Source organism: Trichosurus vulpecula, chromosome 6 (genome assembly GCF_011100635.1).
Source record: "Trichosurus vulpecula isolate mTriVul1 chromosome 6, mTriVul1.pri, whole genome shotgun sequence".
In the NCBI taxonomy this organism is placed as follows: domain Eukaryota; kingdom Metazoa; phylum Chordata; class Mammalia; order Diprotodontia; family Phalangeridae; genus Trichosurus; species Trichosurus vulpecula.
The window spans coordinates 78,080,740-78,096,982 of NC_050578.1; the positions used below are offsets into that span (position 1 = coordinate 78,080,740).

The following is a 16,243-nucleotide window of genomic DNA, read 5'->3' on the forward strand; positions in this document are numbered from 1 at the left end:
CTGGTTACAACGAAAAGAGCCGCTATTAATGTTTTTTCCTCTCTTTGATTTCTTTGAGGCAGAGCTCTAGTAGTGCAAAAAATGGGTCATAGGTAGAAAAAAAACCATTTTAGAAACTTTATGGGAATGGATCCAAATTGCTTTCCAGAATGTCTGGAACAGTTCACAGCTCTACCAGAAGTGCACCTGTCCCTGTTTTCCCACAACCCCTCCAGTTAGTCATTTCCCTTTTTTTTTTTTTTTTTAAATCTCCGCCAGTTTTCTGATCGTGAGACACATCCTCAAAGTTCCTTTAATTTGACTTTCTCTAATTATTAGCGATTTGGAGCATTTTTCCCCTTATGATTTTCGATAGCTTCAATTTCTTTCCTTTGAAAGCCGTTCATATCCTCTGGGCATTCGTTTGTTGTGGGGACGGCTCTCAGTCTTATAAATTAAGTTCCTTATGGATCTCGGCCATGAGACCTGGATCAGAGAAGTATGCTGTAAAGATTTTTTTTTTTTTTTGCAAACCTAAAGCGCCATTTAAGCGTTAGTTTTATTTACTGTTGTTGTTGTTATCCCACCTTGTGATACTTGAGTAGCCAGCTATTGCTAGAAAAACCCTGCCCCCAGCCCCTAACTGCAAACCCCAGTTTGTGTAAGAAAATCAGACTTAGTTCCTGCCGTTTGGCGTTCAGTGGGTGTCCTTGACACCCCCTCCCCCCCATGACTGTTCTGGGAGTATGGAGTATGGCCTTGAAGGACGAAAGCCTCAGCCCCAGATATTCTTTTGAATTATGTGACTGTTCCTAGCTCTTATCTCCTGAGTCATGTTGTGGGATGTACGGCAAACTGGACACAGAGATTCTGGGTTGTAATTCAGTTGACACTTAGTCAGCTGTCTGATATGTTGTATCTACAATCTATTAAGGAGTTTCCTTTGATCATGGTCATAAAAGGTACAGGCCTGCCGAGTCTGCGAAATGACATTTCAAGAGATAATTAAGCACTGAATCCTGTATTGTCTATATAAACTACCCTCTCCCTTTAAACGTGGCCATTGACTTGGGAAGACCCCAATGGCCGAGGGCTAATAAACTTCTCCATTCAAAACTTATACTCTGTGGCGTGTCTCACTCGCTTCTGGTATAACAACCTATGCCACCTGATGCCTCTTTTCACCATCTGTAAAATAAGAAGAGCCCTAAAACTCCAAAGACAGCCTCCCGTTTCCTAAACAGGCACTCAACTCGCAGGATACCCCTGTCCCGCTCCCGTCTTCCGGCTCCGCCCACACTTCCCCCGGCGGGAGAAGGAGGGAGGGAAAGAAACAGACAGGCGCTCTAGCCTCTTTCTGGCTTCTCCATGGCACTTCCGGTCCCTCTGGCCGAACGCTGGAGGCTCGCACTCGTTCTCTCTTCCGGGAAAAAGAGTGACGTCGTTTGCCGGGGCTGGGGGCGGGGCCGGAGCGAAGATGGCGGCAGCGGTGCGACAGGACTTGGGCCAGCTTATGAACTCGAGCGGGTCTCACAAGGACCTGGCGGGCAAGTGAGTGCCAGTCCGGGAGAGGCGGGCGCAGGCGGTGCGGGAAAGGCAGGAGGCCCTCGGGAGTCGCGGGCCGGTGGGCGGCCGCGGGTGTCGGAGGCGGGGCCCGCCAGGGCCTCAGGAGGCGTTGGGTTGGAGGGGGAGGGGAGCGGGGGCGCGCATGCGCGGCAGACCCGGCCGGCTCGGAACTGGGGCTCTTCTGGTCCTGCCCGGGGCTCCTGGGGATGCTGGGCGAGCTCGGATCCCGGCCTCTGGCCCTCCTGAAGACGTTATGGTCGGGGCTGGGCTCCTTTCTACGGTTTCCCTTATTTGTGCACCGCCCTGCATTACCTCCCGCTTCCTCCTCCCTTTGCAGTCCATTTACACCTCCTGCCCCCCCTTTCCACCGCCCTGCACCCCAAGATCTAGGAACCCCGGCCTCTGACTGGTCCTCCAACTACGCCGTCCACCTCCCGACTCCATGACCCCACCATCCCCCATGACCGTCCCCTGCCCTCCCTGGCGTCTTCCACTCTCGGCTACAGCCCTACAACTTATTTATTCTCTCTATTTATTCTTATTTGTGCGTAATGTTTTGCATGTTGTCTCTTCCATTAGAGCAGAGACTTTTCTTTCTTTTCATTTCCTTTTTTTCTTTCCTGTCCTTAATAGGTGCTAACTAAATGCTTGTTTGATTGACACTCATTCACTCCTGAATTGACGGAAGGGATCATTCAGGGAGAACAGTCAACAGACTGTCAGCCGAGCCTAGCTGGTCACTGAAATGGTTTAAAGATGGAAAATAGCACTTCTTCCTCTAGGGTCATTCTATCAATAAAACATATTAATCATGAAACATTTATTAAGGATCTCCTTTGTGCCAGGCACTATGCTAAGCACTGGGGGATAGGGAGAGAGTAAGACAGCCCCTCAGGGAGCTTACCATCTAATGAATCTAGTTTCCTAGAGAGGTGATTAAGCACCTGTTTACTGCTTGCAAATCATTGTCCTGGCTGTTGAGAATACCTTGATTGTAAAAGGCCTGGGTCTGAAAAGGAAGGGGGTGTGGTGGGAGTAGTAGAAAAAACACTGGTTTGGAGTCTGGGACCCTGGGTTCAAATTATGATTTTGCTCCCCTTCTAGTTCGGTCAAGACACATAACTGTTCCGCGCCTTAGTGCCCCCATCTGCAGGGGACTGGACTAGTAGGCTTTGGAAGACTCTTCCAGCTGTAAATTCTAATTGCTTTCAACAAGATTACAGCCTGTTGGGAAAATACTACAAGTATAGACATAAGTACCATAGACCATAGAATCCTTGGTGTCCTTAAAAGCTCAGCTCATATTCAGCCACTTACCTGAGGCTAAGACCCATTTGCCAGTAATTGAATGGTCAAAGGATATGAACAGACAATTGTCAGATGAAGAATTGCAAACTGTTAATTGTAGGAGAGAATGCTTCAAATTAATAATAATAAGAGAAATACAAATCCTAACAGTACTAAGGTTTCATCTCATATCCAGGAAATTGGTGGTGACAGAAGGAATAAATATTCAGTGTTGAAAGAAGTGTGGAAAGACAGGCACACTAATGCATCTGTTGATGGAGCTGTGAGTTAGTATAGCCATTCTGGAAATTTGGAATGATACACATAAAATGGTATATTCCAAGGAATTAATTGATAAAGAGAAAAGCTCCACATATGTCAAAATATTTAGATTTGTGACAGCAAAGGAGAGGAAAGGAGAGGAAACATAAGATTGCAGACTTTGAAAAATTTCCAGATCTACTAGGAATAGCCAGAACGCTGGAGGTCAGAGTCAGGATTCAAAACATCCTCGAGAGGCCAGAGTGTTTGGTCAGGTCTCATATCTGACATTTGATAGAGATTTAGATTAAAAAATAAAGTGCACAAATACAAGGTAACAGAATGTGGTAGACCAGAAGAGGAGCCAGAGCAATAGAGGTCATTTAAAAATGATAACTATGAAACAAAGTCTTGGTCTCATCTGAGAAAAAGGACAGGCCACGGGTTGTTTTGCTGGATGTTGATATATGTAGGCTGTCAGCCCCCAAGAGGGACCTAGATGCATGAGTCACGCTGGGTGGTCTCCTGCTGATGCCTGCTGTGTGTGTTGGTATGATGTCAGTGGACTTCATGCTTGATGTCTCGATGGTGCTGTTATCTGTCACGATTCCCCCCAAAGGTCATATTAGGCAGGCTGTTTTGATGTAGATTGGGGACAGATTGACTATCTCATAGTAAATACTCCAGTGTTACCAAAGATAAACATTTATTCATAGTACAGTAAGTATCAGTGGGAGACACATTGACTGAAAAGTAATAATAACTACTGCTCAGCACTTTAGGTTGTTAGGAAAGAAATCAGTTTTGTCAAAAAGTGAAATTACCAGTTATTGGTCATGTCGAGAACATGAATGGCTTCATATGCCCCATAGGAATGAATAACTGTAAGAGTGAATCTCAAATATTCCCTCTAGCAAATGTGCGTGTAGAGATTGTGTCAGCATATAAAAGTCCTCTTTCTGGGTCATGTGCCTCTAGTTTCACAACTAAATAGATGTTGTGATAGTGGACAAACTTTTTCGAATAAAAGCCTGACTCATCTCTGACATTATCTTCTGTAAATATAATCCAAAGAAGAAATGCTGATTTACTCCTGAAGCAAATGTGTATTTTACAAACCCTAGCCACTTTCATAAACAATCTGAGAAGTGGCTCATCAATGTAGCATATTGGGATACAGATATCTTTCGAAGTATAAGGTTCCCCACAGTGGGGATCTTCAAGTGAAGGCTGGATGAATACTTGTTCTCTTATTGGGCACAGGTGTCAGGCAGCCCACTGAACCAGATTAGATTAATTAGATTTAGATTAGTTATATTAGATGTGATTGGGAAATATTTAATGAAATAAAAATACAACATAAGTAACATTACATTTTAAATCTAAGTCAATATGAGATAATTTTCCCATCCTTTTCTAATATTTTTCTACAGTTTATTATGTTTGGTTGCATAGTTTAAAATACTAATTAGAAGGGTGAAAAGTAGACAGTGATTTTGCTTTTGACAATAGTGAACTTGTATTCACTCAGCAAATATGAGGCACTTCATACTACAAGGCATCATGCTAGGCCCTGGGGATACAAGAACAGAAAGGAAAGAGCCCCTACCACCAAAGATCTTAAGTTTTATTGTGGGAAAAGGCAGAAAAGTAAATACAAAATAGATACAGAGGAATTTTGCAGAGGGGAAGACAGCATCTATTGTAGGTGGTGGTACTGAATGAGCTTTAGGAAACAGGGGTGAGGTGGCAATGGGCATTAGTGTACAAGGCAAAGGCCTGGAGGCAGCACTTCAATTATTGTCTCCTGGGGACAAGTAGTTTAGCTGGGCCCCTGGCATTAGGTTTGTGAAGGAGGGAGATGTGCAGGTGGGCTGGAGCTAGATTTAGCTTTAGATGCCAAACAAGGAGTTTGTATTTTCTAGTAAAGGCAAGAAAGATCCACCCAAGGTTCCTGAGCAGGGGAGTGACATAGTCAGGCCTGGGCGTTAGGAATGTCACTTTGGGATATATTTGGAGAGTGAGGCAGACATTGGAGCCTGGGAGACTAAGGAAGAGGCTGTTGCAGTGGTTAAAGCCAGAGGTTGTGGCCGTGTAAGGAGAGGACAGATAGGGAAGATACTGTGGAGGTGGCACCAACCAGACCTCCCAGCTGGGACTGTATTTGAGCAGTGATGCTGTGCCGAGTTTGCAGACCTTGGTGACTGGGAGGATGGGGGTGCCCTCAGTAGAGGGTGGTGGGAAAGAGGATGAGTTTTGTTTTGGGCATGTTGCTACCTACAGGATATTCAAGTCCTTCTGCCTTAGTGCTCAGCCTTATCTTATATTACTCCCTTCCACACAGTGGGACGGACATGTGCTATACCCTCAGCAAACACCCTTTCTTTCCCCCACCCCCATCTTTAGCATCTCCCTGCTTACCGCTTCTTCTCTGCTGCCTGCAAACACACCCAGATCTCCCCCGTCCTTCAAAAACCCTCCCTTGACTCTAGCACTTCAATAATCCTCTCTCCTTTCTCACTTTTATAAATGAAAAAACTGTCTTATTGTCTCCTCTTCCTCTCCTTCATTCACTTTTCACCCCCTTACATTCTAGCTCTCTCCAAAATCACCAGTGGTCTTTTAAATTCCCTGATCTGTTGGCAATTAAAATTGGATTAATGCTAATTCTTCTTGGTCCCTCTGCAGCATTTTCCACTGTTTACTGCCCTTTCCTCCTTGGATTTTTGTGGTGCTGCTCACCATGTCTTTCCTCCCCTGAAAAAGGTTCTCTCTTGCCTCTAGGTTATAATAAACTCTCCTCTGTTTGACATTTAAACCCCTTTACGAGCTGGCTCCAGACACTTTTCTATACTTACTACAAAACCTGCCTCTTCATGCACTTGGTGTTCTGGCCCAACTGCCCTTCCCGCTGTTCCCCATGTAGGACATTTCAAATCTCATTGCCATACCATCGTATGGGCTGTCCCCCAGGCCTTTGGTAGCCTCATCTCTGGCTCTTAGAATTCCTAACTTCCTTCAAAACCCAGCTTAAATGCCACCTCTTACTTAAGGTCTTTCCGTACCATTCCAGCTGCTGGTGCTTCCTTCTGAAATTACCTTTCCATACTTGTTGGGCCTCCTCATGGATGGAAAGTCCTTGATCACAATTTTGCCTTTGTATGCCCAGCACTTAGCACAGTCATTCATTTGTATTGAAGGAGCCTACAAACTGTCTGGCGCATACATTAGGTGATTAATAAGTGATTATCATAAATACCTTGGAGTACCTACATTCAGATGACAGATCCATTGGAACATTGTTTAGTACAGCTCCTTGAGCTGTGTATTTGATCTGAACTTTGCTTAGGTTCCCAGCACAGTTTTCTGGATGCACATTGTGAAGGAGCCTCACCTCGTATACCCTGCTCACATCACATCCAGAATGTTTTATTCAGTTTTGGATGTCTGCCAAGGTTCTGACCTGGGCCCTCTTTTCTCTGGTGAGCTCTTCAGTTATCACGAGTTCACTTATGTCTGTGCCGATGACTCCCAGATCTATCTGTTCAGTCCAAATTTCTCCTGGGCTTCTACATCTCTTGTGGATGTTCAGTAAAGACCAAAAGCCCAACAAATCCCAGACTGAGCTTATTACCTTCCCTCTCTAAATCCATCCCTCTTCCACCCTTCTTGGGAGGCTGCCACCATCTTTACATCATCGAGAACTGGCGTTCTTGTTGACTCCTTTCCCTAATTCTACCCTGTCTAATTAGTGGCCAGGTGTTTCCATCCCTTTCTCTCCACCACTTGAATTCAGATCTCGTCTTACCCACTGTCCTTGGTTATCCCAGCAACCTCTTCTTATCTCTCCCCTTCCCAATCTGTCCTGCACCCAGCTGGCCAGCCATCTGCCTAAAGCACAAGCTTGACTTTGTCACTTTCCTGTTCTCGGGAGCCTTGGTGTCTTTCTGTGGGCTGTAGGAGAAAATACAGATTTATCAACTTGCCATATAAAGTCACAGTCTTACTCCAGCTTTCCTTTCCAGGTTCATTACATATTATTTCCATACATGAACTTTAGCCAATTAGGTCTGCTCGCTCTTCTGATTCTGCATCCGGTCTTTATGCCTTTTCATCCCCTTAACCTTTGATAATCTCATGCTTTCTTCAAGACATGTACTACTTCCTAGGAGAACCTTTTCCTGACTCTTCCAGCATCTCCAGATAATAATAATATGCATATTTATCTGTTTCCATGTTGTATCTTACTCCATCCCCAGGAAAATAACGAGCTGTTTGAGAGCAGGGACTTTTTAGTTTTGCCCTTGTATCCCTAGCTCCCAGTACAGTGTCTTGTACTTAGTAGGTGGTTATTAAATGCCTGTTGATTGTTGACAAGGATGTTGGCAAGCTGGAGTATATTGAGAGAAAACAACCAAGATGGTGAGAAGACTGGAAACCATGCCATCTGATGATTGGCTGAAGGAACTGGGCACATTCCTTGAAGAAAAGACTTAGGAGAGTCTTGATGTCTGTCTTTTAGTTTTTGATGAGGTGCTATTTTCATTAGACATTAGACTTGGGTATGTGACCCCAAATAGAACAGAACTAGGAACAAAGTAGGGGCAGCCAGGTGGTGCAGTGGATAGAATACTGGGCCTGAAGTCAGGAAGATCATCTTCCTAAGTTGGAATGTAGCCTCAGACACTTTCTAGCTGTGTGACCCCGGACAAGTCACTTAACCTTGGATAGCCTTACAAAATGGATCCATTAGAGAAGGATATAGCAAACCACTCCAGCATTTGGACAAGAAACTCCAAATGGGGTCACGAAGGGTCAGACAACTGGAATAGAGAGAGAGAGAGAGAGGTATATCAGCTGTATGTAAGGAGAAACCTTCCAACTATTAGAGCTGACATGGAATGGAATGCCTTAGGAGACAGTGGATTCCCTCCAAAGGCATTCTGATTGAAGTTGGAATAACATTGGACTAAATAACTCCTGAGACTTTTTGTTCTCTGAGGTAATATGCTAATGTTAAATCTAGGACTTTTCTAATTTCACTATACTTTCTTTTGTAAAATTCAGTTTTATTTTCAATTTGGAATTCTCTCCATTCCCCTGGAGAAGGCTGGAAAAATAAAGCCCGTTTACAAACATGTGTAGTTATGTAAAACAAATTCCCACATTAGCCATGTCCAAAAAGAAAGAAGGAAAAACATGCTTTAATCTGCCCTCTAAGACCATTACTTCACTCTCTAGAAGTGGATAGCATAGGATTTTTCATCATTAGCCCTTTGAAATTGTGGTGGGTCTTTCCACTGTCCTTTCTACTACAATTACTGTTTCTTTCTCAGTCTATATTGTCTCTATGTCCCTGTCAGACCAGAAAAATGGAACTCTGTCTTTAAAACAAAAAAACTGCAGAACATTGAAATAGATACCGATTCCAAATATAACTTTTAACCATTAAGAACTGAAATCCGTCTGTGCTTTCAGAAAACAGAACAGCAAGCTGACAGTTTTTGAGCATCAGTTGACTGTTTAGGTAAATTGATCATGTCTGTGGTTCCAGAGCAAAATGTTAATTCGATGATGGCTACATGCCTATAAAGATTTTTTTTAGTATTCTGTGAGAAAAAATATGGTAAAGTATCTTGTTGTTTTGTGGAAAAGATGGAGAGGGGTGGGATAGACAAGTCCAAGTTAGAAGAGGAAGGAGTGCTTAGAGTTTGGGGAGAAAGAGACCTGGGAATTGGAGTGAACTCTATCCCCAGTGCCATGTGGCTGTGGGGCCAAGAAGTTAATGTGAGCGTGAGCTGCATAAGGAGAGGGGCAGTTTCTGGGCAGAAGGAGGTCGGACCGCAGCTAGAGTCCCATTCTGGGTGTCGTATTTTAGAAAGAATTTTGTTAAGTGGAGAGCTTCTAGGTGAGCAAATTTAGGCTTAGATGGCAGGAAAAAATTCCCAACAGAATGGAATGCCAAAAGTGGAATTAATTGACCATAATCTATTCCTCTTCTCCCTCTGCCTTTCAATACTAGACCCTACTCTAGATGGAGTTGGAGAAAAATATCCAACTGTCATGATGGCATCCACTACAGATTTATGTTACACATCCTGAGCTGGGCCCTCACTGCTTCTAGACTATCCTGTTCTACTTCCCTTACTAACTTGTTCTCCCACCCTCCACAGTGGCTCTTCCACACCTTTTCATCCCTCCTCGGACCTCCTATGGCATCCCCTCTCCCCTACTCTGTCCGCTGAAAACTTTGCCTTATATTCCTACAGAAAAAGTTGCAGCCGTTCATCATGAGCTGCTTCTTCCCTCTTCCTCATCTCCTTTCACTCAGATGCCTTCTGCCACTGTCTCCTTCACCCCATCTCACATGAAGATGTGGCCTGATGCCATACCAAAGCATTCCTTCTGGCTGCACAGGTGATCCCATTCCATCTCATCTCCTCTAGCACATTGCCCTCTTTGTCATCCCCACTCCTTCTGACTCCTTCCCTGCTGTCTGAAAATATCCTGATGTCTTCCCCATTCTCTTTTTTTCCCCACTTTTTTTTTTTTGGAGGGGAGAGGGGAAGGCAGTTGGGGTTAAGTGACTTGCCCAAGGTCACATAGCTAGTGTGTCAAGTGTCTGAGATCATATTTGAACTCAGGTCCTCCTGGCTCCAGGTCCGGCGCTCTATTAACTGTGCCACCTAGCTGACCTTGTTTTCCCCATTCTTAAAAAGCCTCACTTGATCTCTTTGTCCCCATGGTCCTCCCATATCTCTTCTGCCTTTTGTAGCTAAACTCCTCAAAAAGGCTGCCAACAGTAGGTAGTTCTGCTTTCTCTCCTCCCTTACCATTTGTCTTCCAGCCTCCTCATTCCCCCGAAACTGCTCTTTGCAAAGTTACTAATGATCTCCTAGTGGCCAGATCCAGTGGCCTTTTCTCAGCCCTCACTCTGCAGCCTTTGACACTTGCTTACCCCCTTCTCCTCGAGGCTCTTTTCTCCCTAGATTTTTGGACACCACTCTCTCCTGGTTGTCTTCCCACCTATCAGACCACTTCTTGTCCATCTCCTTTGCTGGATCTTCATCCAGCTCCCTTCCTCTAACTGTTGAGTCCCACAGAGCTCTGTCCTCGGCCCTCTTCCCTGACCCCTTTGTTTCCCATGGATTTAATGACTATCTTTGTGCTGCTGATTCTCAGATCTACCTCCCTGCTCTGACTTCTCCGCTGATCTCCAGACTTGCATGTCCATCTGCCTTTCTGATGTCTGAAGTTGGATGTCCAGTTGACATCTTCAACTTAGCATCCTCCCATTCCCTCACTCTCACTACCTGGGTATCATCTTTGATTCCTCACTATCTCTCACCCCTCATATCTCATCAGTTGCCAATGCTGGTCAATTTCACCTTTGCAATATCTCTTGAATATACCTCCTACTCTTCTCTGATGCTGCCTCCCACCCTAGTGCAGGCCCTCATTTCCTCACATGATGACTGTTACAGTACCTGCTGGCGGGGCTGCCTGCCTCAGGGGTCTATGCTTTCCAATCCCTTCCCCATTCAGCCACCAAAGTGATTTTCCTAGAGCTCAGGTCTGACCAGGTTAACCCCCCTACTCAACAAACATTAGTCATTCCTTGTCACCACCAAGATCACAAACAGTGATCAAAGCCCTTCATAAACTAGCCCCTTCCTACCTTTCCAGTTTTCTTATATGTTACTCTCTAGCATTTATTCTTCCATTTAGTGATACTGACCCTCCTGCCTGTTCCACAGACAAGATCCTCTTTCCTCTTGGCTCCTGGCGTTCTCGCTGGCTGCCCTCCATGCCTTGAATGTGCTCTCTCTGTGCATCTCTTTTCCTGGTTCCCCAGGCTTCTTTCTAAGACCCAGCTAAAATTTCAAATACTCTAGGAAGCCTTTCCCAACCCTTCTTAATTCTAGTGCCTTCCCTCTCGTAATTATTTCCTATTTGTCCTGTAACTTGTTTGTACATATTTGCTTATTGTCTCCTTCACTAGATTATGAACTTCTTGAGAGCAAGAACTGTCTTTTTCCTTATCCCCAGTGCTTAGCATAGTGCCTGGAACTTAAAAAGTTCTGAATAAATGCTTATTGACTGACTCAGCTCCCTGTAGAGGTGGGTCTTCCTCCTAGGAGGTCTTCAGGCAGACACCTGACAGCATCTTATATTATCAGATATACTAGGAGTTGAACTAGATTGCTGCTGAGGTTGCTTCCAGCTCTTGGATCCTGGGACTCAAAGTCCATTGTTCACCAAGTCAGCAAACATTTCTTACGGGCCTGATGTGCGCCAAGCACTGTGTTCAGTACAAGAACGTACTCAAGGAGTTTACAGTCTATTTGAGGGATACAGCAGGTATTCAAGCAGAAACAGAGGAATTTTCAGGTACTGATAACTGCAGGGATCCAGAAAGGCCTGTGTTGGAAATGATACTGGGGCAGGACTTGAGTGAACTTCGGGATTTTCTCAGATCCGGGGGAAGAGGCAGTTCATTCCAGACATGGGGGACAGAATTAAAAAAGAAATTTTTTTTGGTTGTTTTCTGAGCCCGGTAGAGGTAATGAGTATGAGGTTTTCCATATTCAAAGAAAAGAAAAATAGGAGTGTGTATGTAACCACGAGTCTCTAGTCTGTACAGCTTTTTCTTTTTGTTAAAGCATATAATAGATTTAGCCTGTTATTCCAAAACTATTCTGTTTCCTCTTGAACCTCTTTATTTTCTCTCCTGAACGTTTTTTGAGGGCTTTATTGATACTCTAAATCTTTTTTTTTTTTGGTGGTGATGGGGGAGGACATTACTCTCACTAGCCCCTGTCTTCCAAACTCCCACCCTCCAAAAAACTTGTTTTTAACCTCCTTTGGAACAATTAATTATTGTCAAGCAAAACAAATCCAGACATTGGCTGTGTCGTGAACTGTATAATTCTTTACCTCCTGACCATCAAAGCTCTATCGAGAGGTGAGAAATGTCACCACAACTTTGTTTTCTACTTTGATCAGAGTTCTCAAGTTTTTCAGAGTTGTTTCTCTCACTTCTGGCTTGACTCACTGGCCAGTTAACTGTTTCCTTTCTAATTTTGATTTCGTCTACCTTATTTGTGCAAAACCTTTTCAATTTTAAGGAATCGAAAGTATCTTGTCTCCTGCTGTCTTCTCCATCCTTTGGTCACGAACTCCCTTGTGAAAATAACAAGAGAACTATTTTGTAGTTATTTGGAAAAGTATTTCCATTTCTTTTTTTTCTCCTTGGATTTTGTTAGTATATCTAAATGTTATTGATTTTTGTGTTTTATTTTGTAGCCTTGTTTGATTGTTGTCATCTTCTTTAAAATTATTGTTTCTATGTGATTTAGTCTTCATTTAAGATTGAATCCCACAGAGCCTTTATTGATTAAAATTATTATTTCATTATGGTCAATAAAGGATGTGTTTAGTATTTCTGCCTCTCTATTCTTTTATGAGACTTTATAAGTACATAGTCAATTTTTGTGATGATTCTAAATGTAGCCGAGATTATGTATTCTCCTTTTGATTTCACTTAGTGTTCTAGAGAGCTATCATGACTGTGGTTCTTGAAAGGTGCATCAGCAGACAGCAAATTCTGGCAGATTTTCCTAAGCTTTAAAGGTTTCAAGTGTGAACTTTGTGACAAACCTTTATGAGGCTCATCCTAGCCAAAATTCAGAGAGGCTTACTGTTAGAAGGTTGGCCCCCAGATGATGAGTTTGTCTTAGTCTCAGCAATTCATGGAGAGGATTTATAATCTGCATCAATAGTATCCTACATTGATGAAATCACAGATCCTTGTTAGTAATGAAGTAAAAAGTTAGTGGCTATAGATTCGGTTGGGTCCGAAGTGAGGATGCTATCCCATATTTGTTGGGTAGTAAAGCGTTATGTGTATTTCCTTGTCTTTACCTCTGTTTCAGAATTTCGGAAAGTCTTTTATTTTTTATCTATAATCTTTTGAGAAAGCATCTAGAAAACTTTCAGAGGTGTCTGAGGAAGATAAAATATAGTTTAAATTAGATTAAATACAACCACATTTATGTTTAGGAGTAATGAAACTTAGACTAAATATGTTCTGTGATATAGGATCATAGGAGATCACCTAATCCAGTGGTGTCATATTTATGTAAAAACTGAGACCTGCCTGGCTGCATAATGATTTAGAAAACCGCAAATTAACATTATCTCTGTTGTATTGCATTTTATTTATTTTGTTAAATATGTCCCAATTACATTTTAATCCAGCTGGTCACATCAGGAGGGCAGTTGATTCTCTGGGAGTTTGACACTTGCCTGTTTTTTATAGATGAGGAAACTGGTGGCCAGAGAAGTGAAAGTCATGGCCAGGGTCATGCAGGTAGTAAATAGCCAAGCTGGGATTCCAGGACACATCTTCTTGATGTAAAAATCTACTGTTCTTTCCACCTTTTCACACTACCTAGAGATCAGTTAGTTAAGGTAGTGTAAAGAGAAAGTAAGTCAGTTACAGTCATTTTAATTTTGTCTTGTTAGGTATCGGCAGATATTGGAAAAAGCCATTCAGTTGCCTGGGGCAGAACAGCTTGAGGCTTTAAAAGCCTTTGTGGAAGCAAGTAAGTGGAACTGAAATTTAATACTTGGTTTCATGTTTCCTGTATTGAGCTTTGAAAATGTGAGCATTTTTATGGTGAAGCTAATCATTGTCAATGTTGGTCCCCACCGTGTATTTTTTTTTTAAATATCGCATAGAGATTTTTAAACTACATATGCCATGTGATTTATTTTGAAACAAATGTCTTAGTGGTATATTTATAGTAGTTAATTTAAGTAAGTTATTTTTGAATTATGAAATTTCTTATCAAATATGCTTACTTCAGGCATTATTCAGATTTTAAGCATTTAATTTGCGATGAAATTTACCCTATAGTTTATAATTCAATTCAGTAATCATTTGTGAAGCATCTCCTGTGGTCTAGATACAGCTAGGCACTGGATATATAAAGAAAATCGGAAGCAGGGCCTGCCCTCAGAGAGTTTGCCTCCCCCAGGAAGGATGAGACACACACCCATACAAGTAAACTGCCGGGGATTGGGGGAAGGAGAGAGGAAATGTTTGGTGGTGGTCTAGCGTGAGCTGAGCCTCCAGGGAATTAATGAATAAAAAAAAAAAAACTATTTACTAAGCACTTATTGTGTACCAAGCACGGTGGTTTGTGCTGGGTACAAAATTTCTGGCAGTTCCTGCCCTCAAGGATCTTAAATTCTAGTGGTAACCAGGGAAAGCTGTTTTGGTTTCTTATTATAAGGGTGGTTGGTGGGGTCATGGGAGGAGGATTGTAATATGCCCCTTTCCAGGATCAGTGACAGAACTGAATTAATAATAATAATAATAGTAGCATGAATTATCTCATTTGATCATCACAACAACTCTGGGAGGTAGGTGTGACTATCATCTCCATTTTACAGATGAGGAAACTGAAGTAGAACCAGGTTAAGTGGCTTGCCCAAGGGCACACAGCTAGTGAGCATCTGAGGCCAGAATCTACACTGCCCAGCACTCTGGCCACCGTGCTTCTTCGATTTGATTTAAAATAAAATAGGGTTCTAAGACTGGCAAGGGGGAGAGGCTGATGCTGACAAGGTGGCAGTCACTTGGTGGGAAGAGAAGTGAAATGAGTTAGGGCTGGAGTGGGCCCTAGAAGGTGGCAGATCCCAGCCAGGGTGTGGCTTCCAGTCTCATTATTGGCAGCAGTTGAGGTAGCCTGGGAAGGGAGGAGTTTAAAGAATAGGAGAGATCAGGGAACTCATAGAAGTCATCAGTTTTCTTGGGCAAGTAGGAGGCCAGCTCATCAAGGCTCTGGAGACTGGAGATGTTTCATGACTGAGGACTTTTGGAACACTTGCTCTGATGCTTGTGCTAGAGAATGACAGCAGCTGAGTCCCAGGGTTTGCTGTGAAGCAGTGGCTGAGGTGAAGTGTGATAACATGGATTGGTGGTGCACCAGTTGGTGTGGTTTCGTGACTTTTAATAGGAGTATTTTAAAGCTTGGGAGTCAAGGCTAGAAAAGGAGTGACTGAGGGTTAAGGTTAGGGATATGCATCACTGGCAGACACAGTTTTAAGTGGCATTTATTGGAAGAGCTTCTTCAGCTGCTGCTGTTATTCCATAATAAGTCAGGGCTGGTGACTGGGCCTCTGCATGTGAGGATGACGTGCCTAGAGATGGGGCATTTGAAGAGCCTCTGTATCCCTCTAAGGAAGAAGCCAAGGACTGAGGCAGGTGGCAGGGTGGGGAGGAGCTCTGAGGGAGCAGCATTAATGACCAGGAGGAGGGCTTCTGGGCAGGGGCCAAGCTGTTACTGGGGCCGAGGAGGGAGCCCTGGCCTTGGCCCTTAAAGTTGAGTGGCTCCTCAGGGGAAGATCTACAGGCCACCTAGCCCTAGTACCAGAGGGGCCCTTTGGGGGCAAGGTGACCTATTCAGGGAGCCTCTTCTGTCCCTTGAAAAGCCTAGGGCCCTTCCCATCTTCCAGATTTTTATAAAAGGACAATCAGTCATCCCCAAATAAACTGCTCCCCAAATTCAAGTGGGGAAAACCAAAAAGCACTTGAGTACCTCAGTTTATATCTGTCCTTTTTCAAGGAACTTGGCTTTAGTCAGATGGAAAATGGGGACGCAGTGTGTTGTGGTGGAAAGGGTGCAAAATTAGAAGCCATGCTTGGGTCCCAGGTTCAGTTTATGGATGAAAGCCAGAAATGGGCTCCGGCAAGTGCCTCCCCAGGCCTAGGAGGTGTCCACAGGCTCTCGGCAATCTTCTCTGAGAGAAGCAAGGCGAGGCCAGCCCCTGCCCTCACTTCTCCATCCTGAATTGCCAGGCCCTGCCCCCCCTTCTCCATCTGTTTCAGCTTTCCTGGGGTGGGGTGGGGTGGGGTGGGAAGCTTGGAGCACCTGGGAGGACGGAGAGCTCTCCTTTGTGCTTAGCTACTTGGTCTAAGTTTTGACACCCCAGGTGACTGCTCCAGAAGAGCTAGTCCCCTGGTCCTCCAAAGATGGGCAGAGAGCAACAGCCTGGCAGAGAGAACAAAGTGAGATTTTAGTCTCTCTGTAGTGACACTAGCTGGGGGTCTTTCTTTCCCTCTCTGTAAAGTGAGGGGGTT

General features: G+C 43.9%; 1 protein-coding gene across 1 annotated transcript in view; it reads left to right on the plus strand.

Annotated features, from left to right (window-relative positions):
* The first annotated feature begins 1,410 nt into the window (after positions 1–1,410).
* The window catches only part of COPS4 (COP9 signalosome subunit 4), a 31,236-nt gene continuing 16,403 nt past the window's right edge, over positions 1,411–16,243 (plus strand). Inside the window, exons 1-2 of the mRNA XM_036763894.1 lie at positions 1,411–1,530; positions 13,621–13,700. Of these exons, the coding sequence (XP_036619789.1) occupies positions 1,457–1,530; positions 13,621–13,700 (154 nt within the window). The 5' untranslated portion in view covers positions 1,411–1,456. The remainder of the gene's footprint in view (positions 1,531–13,620; positions 13,701–16,243) is intronic.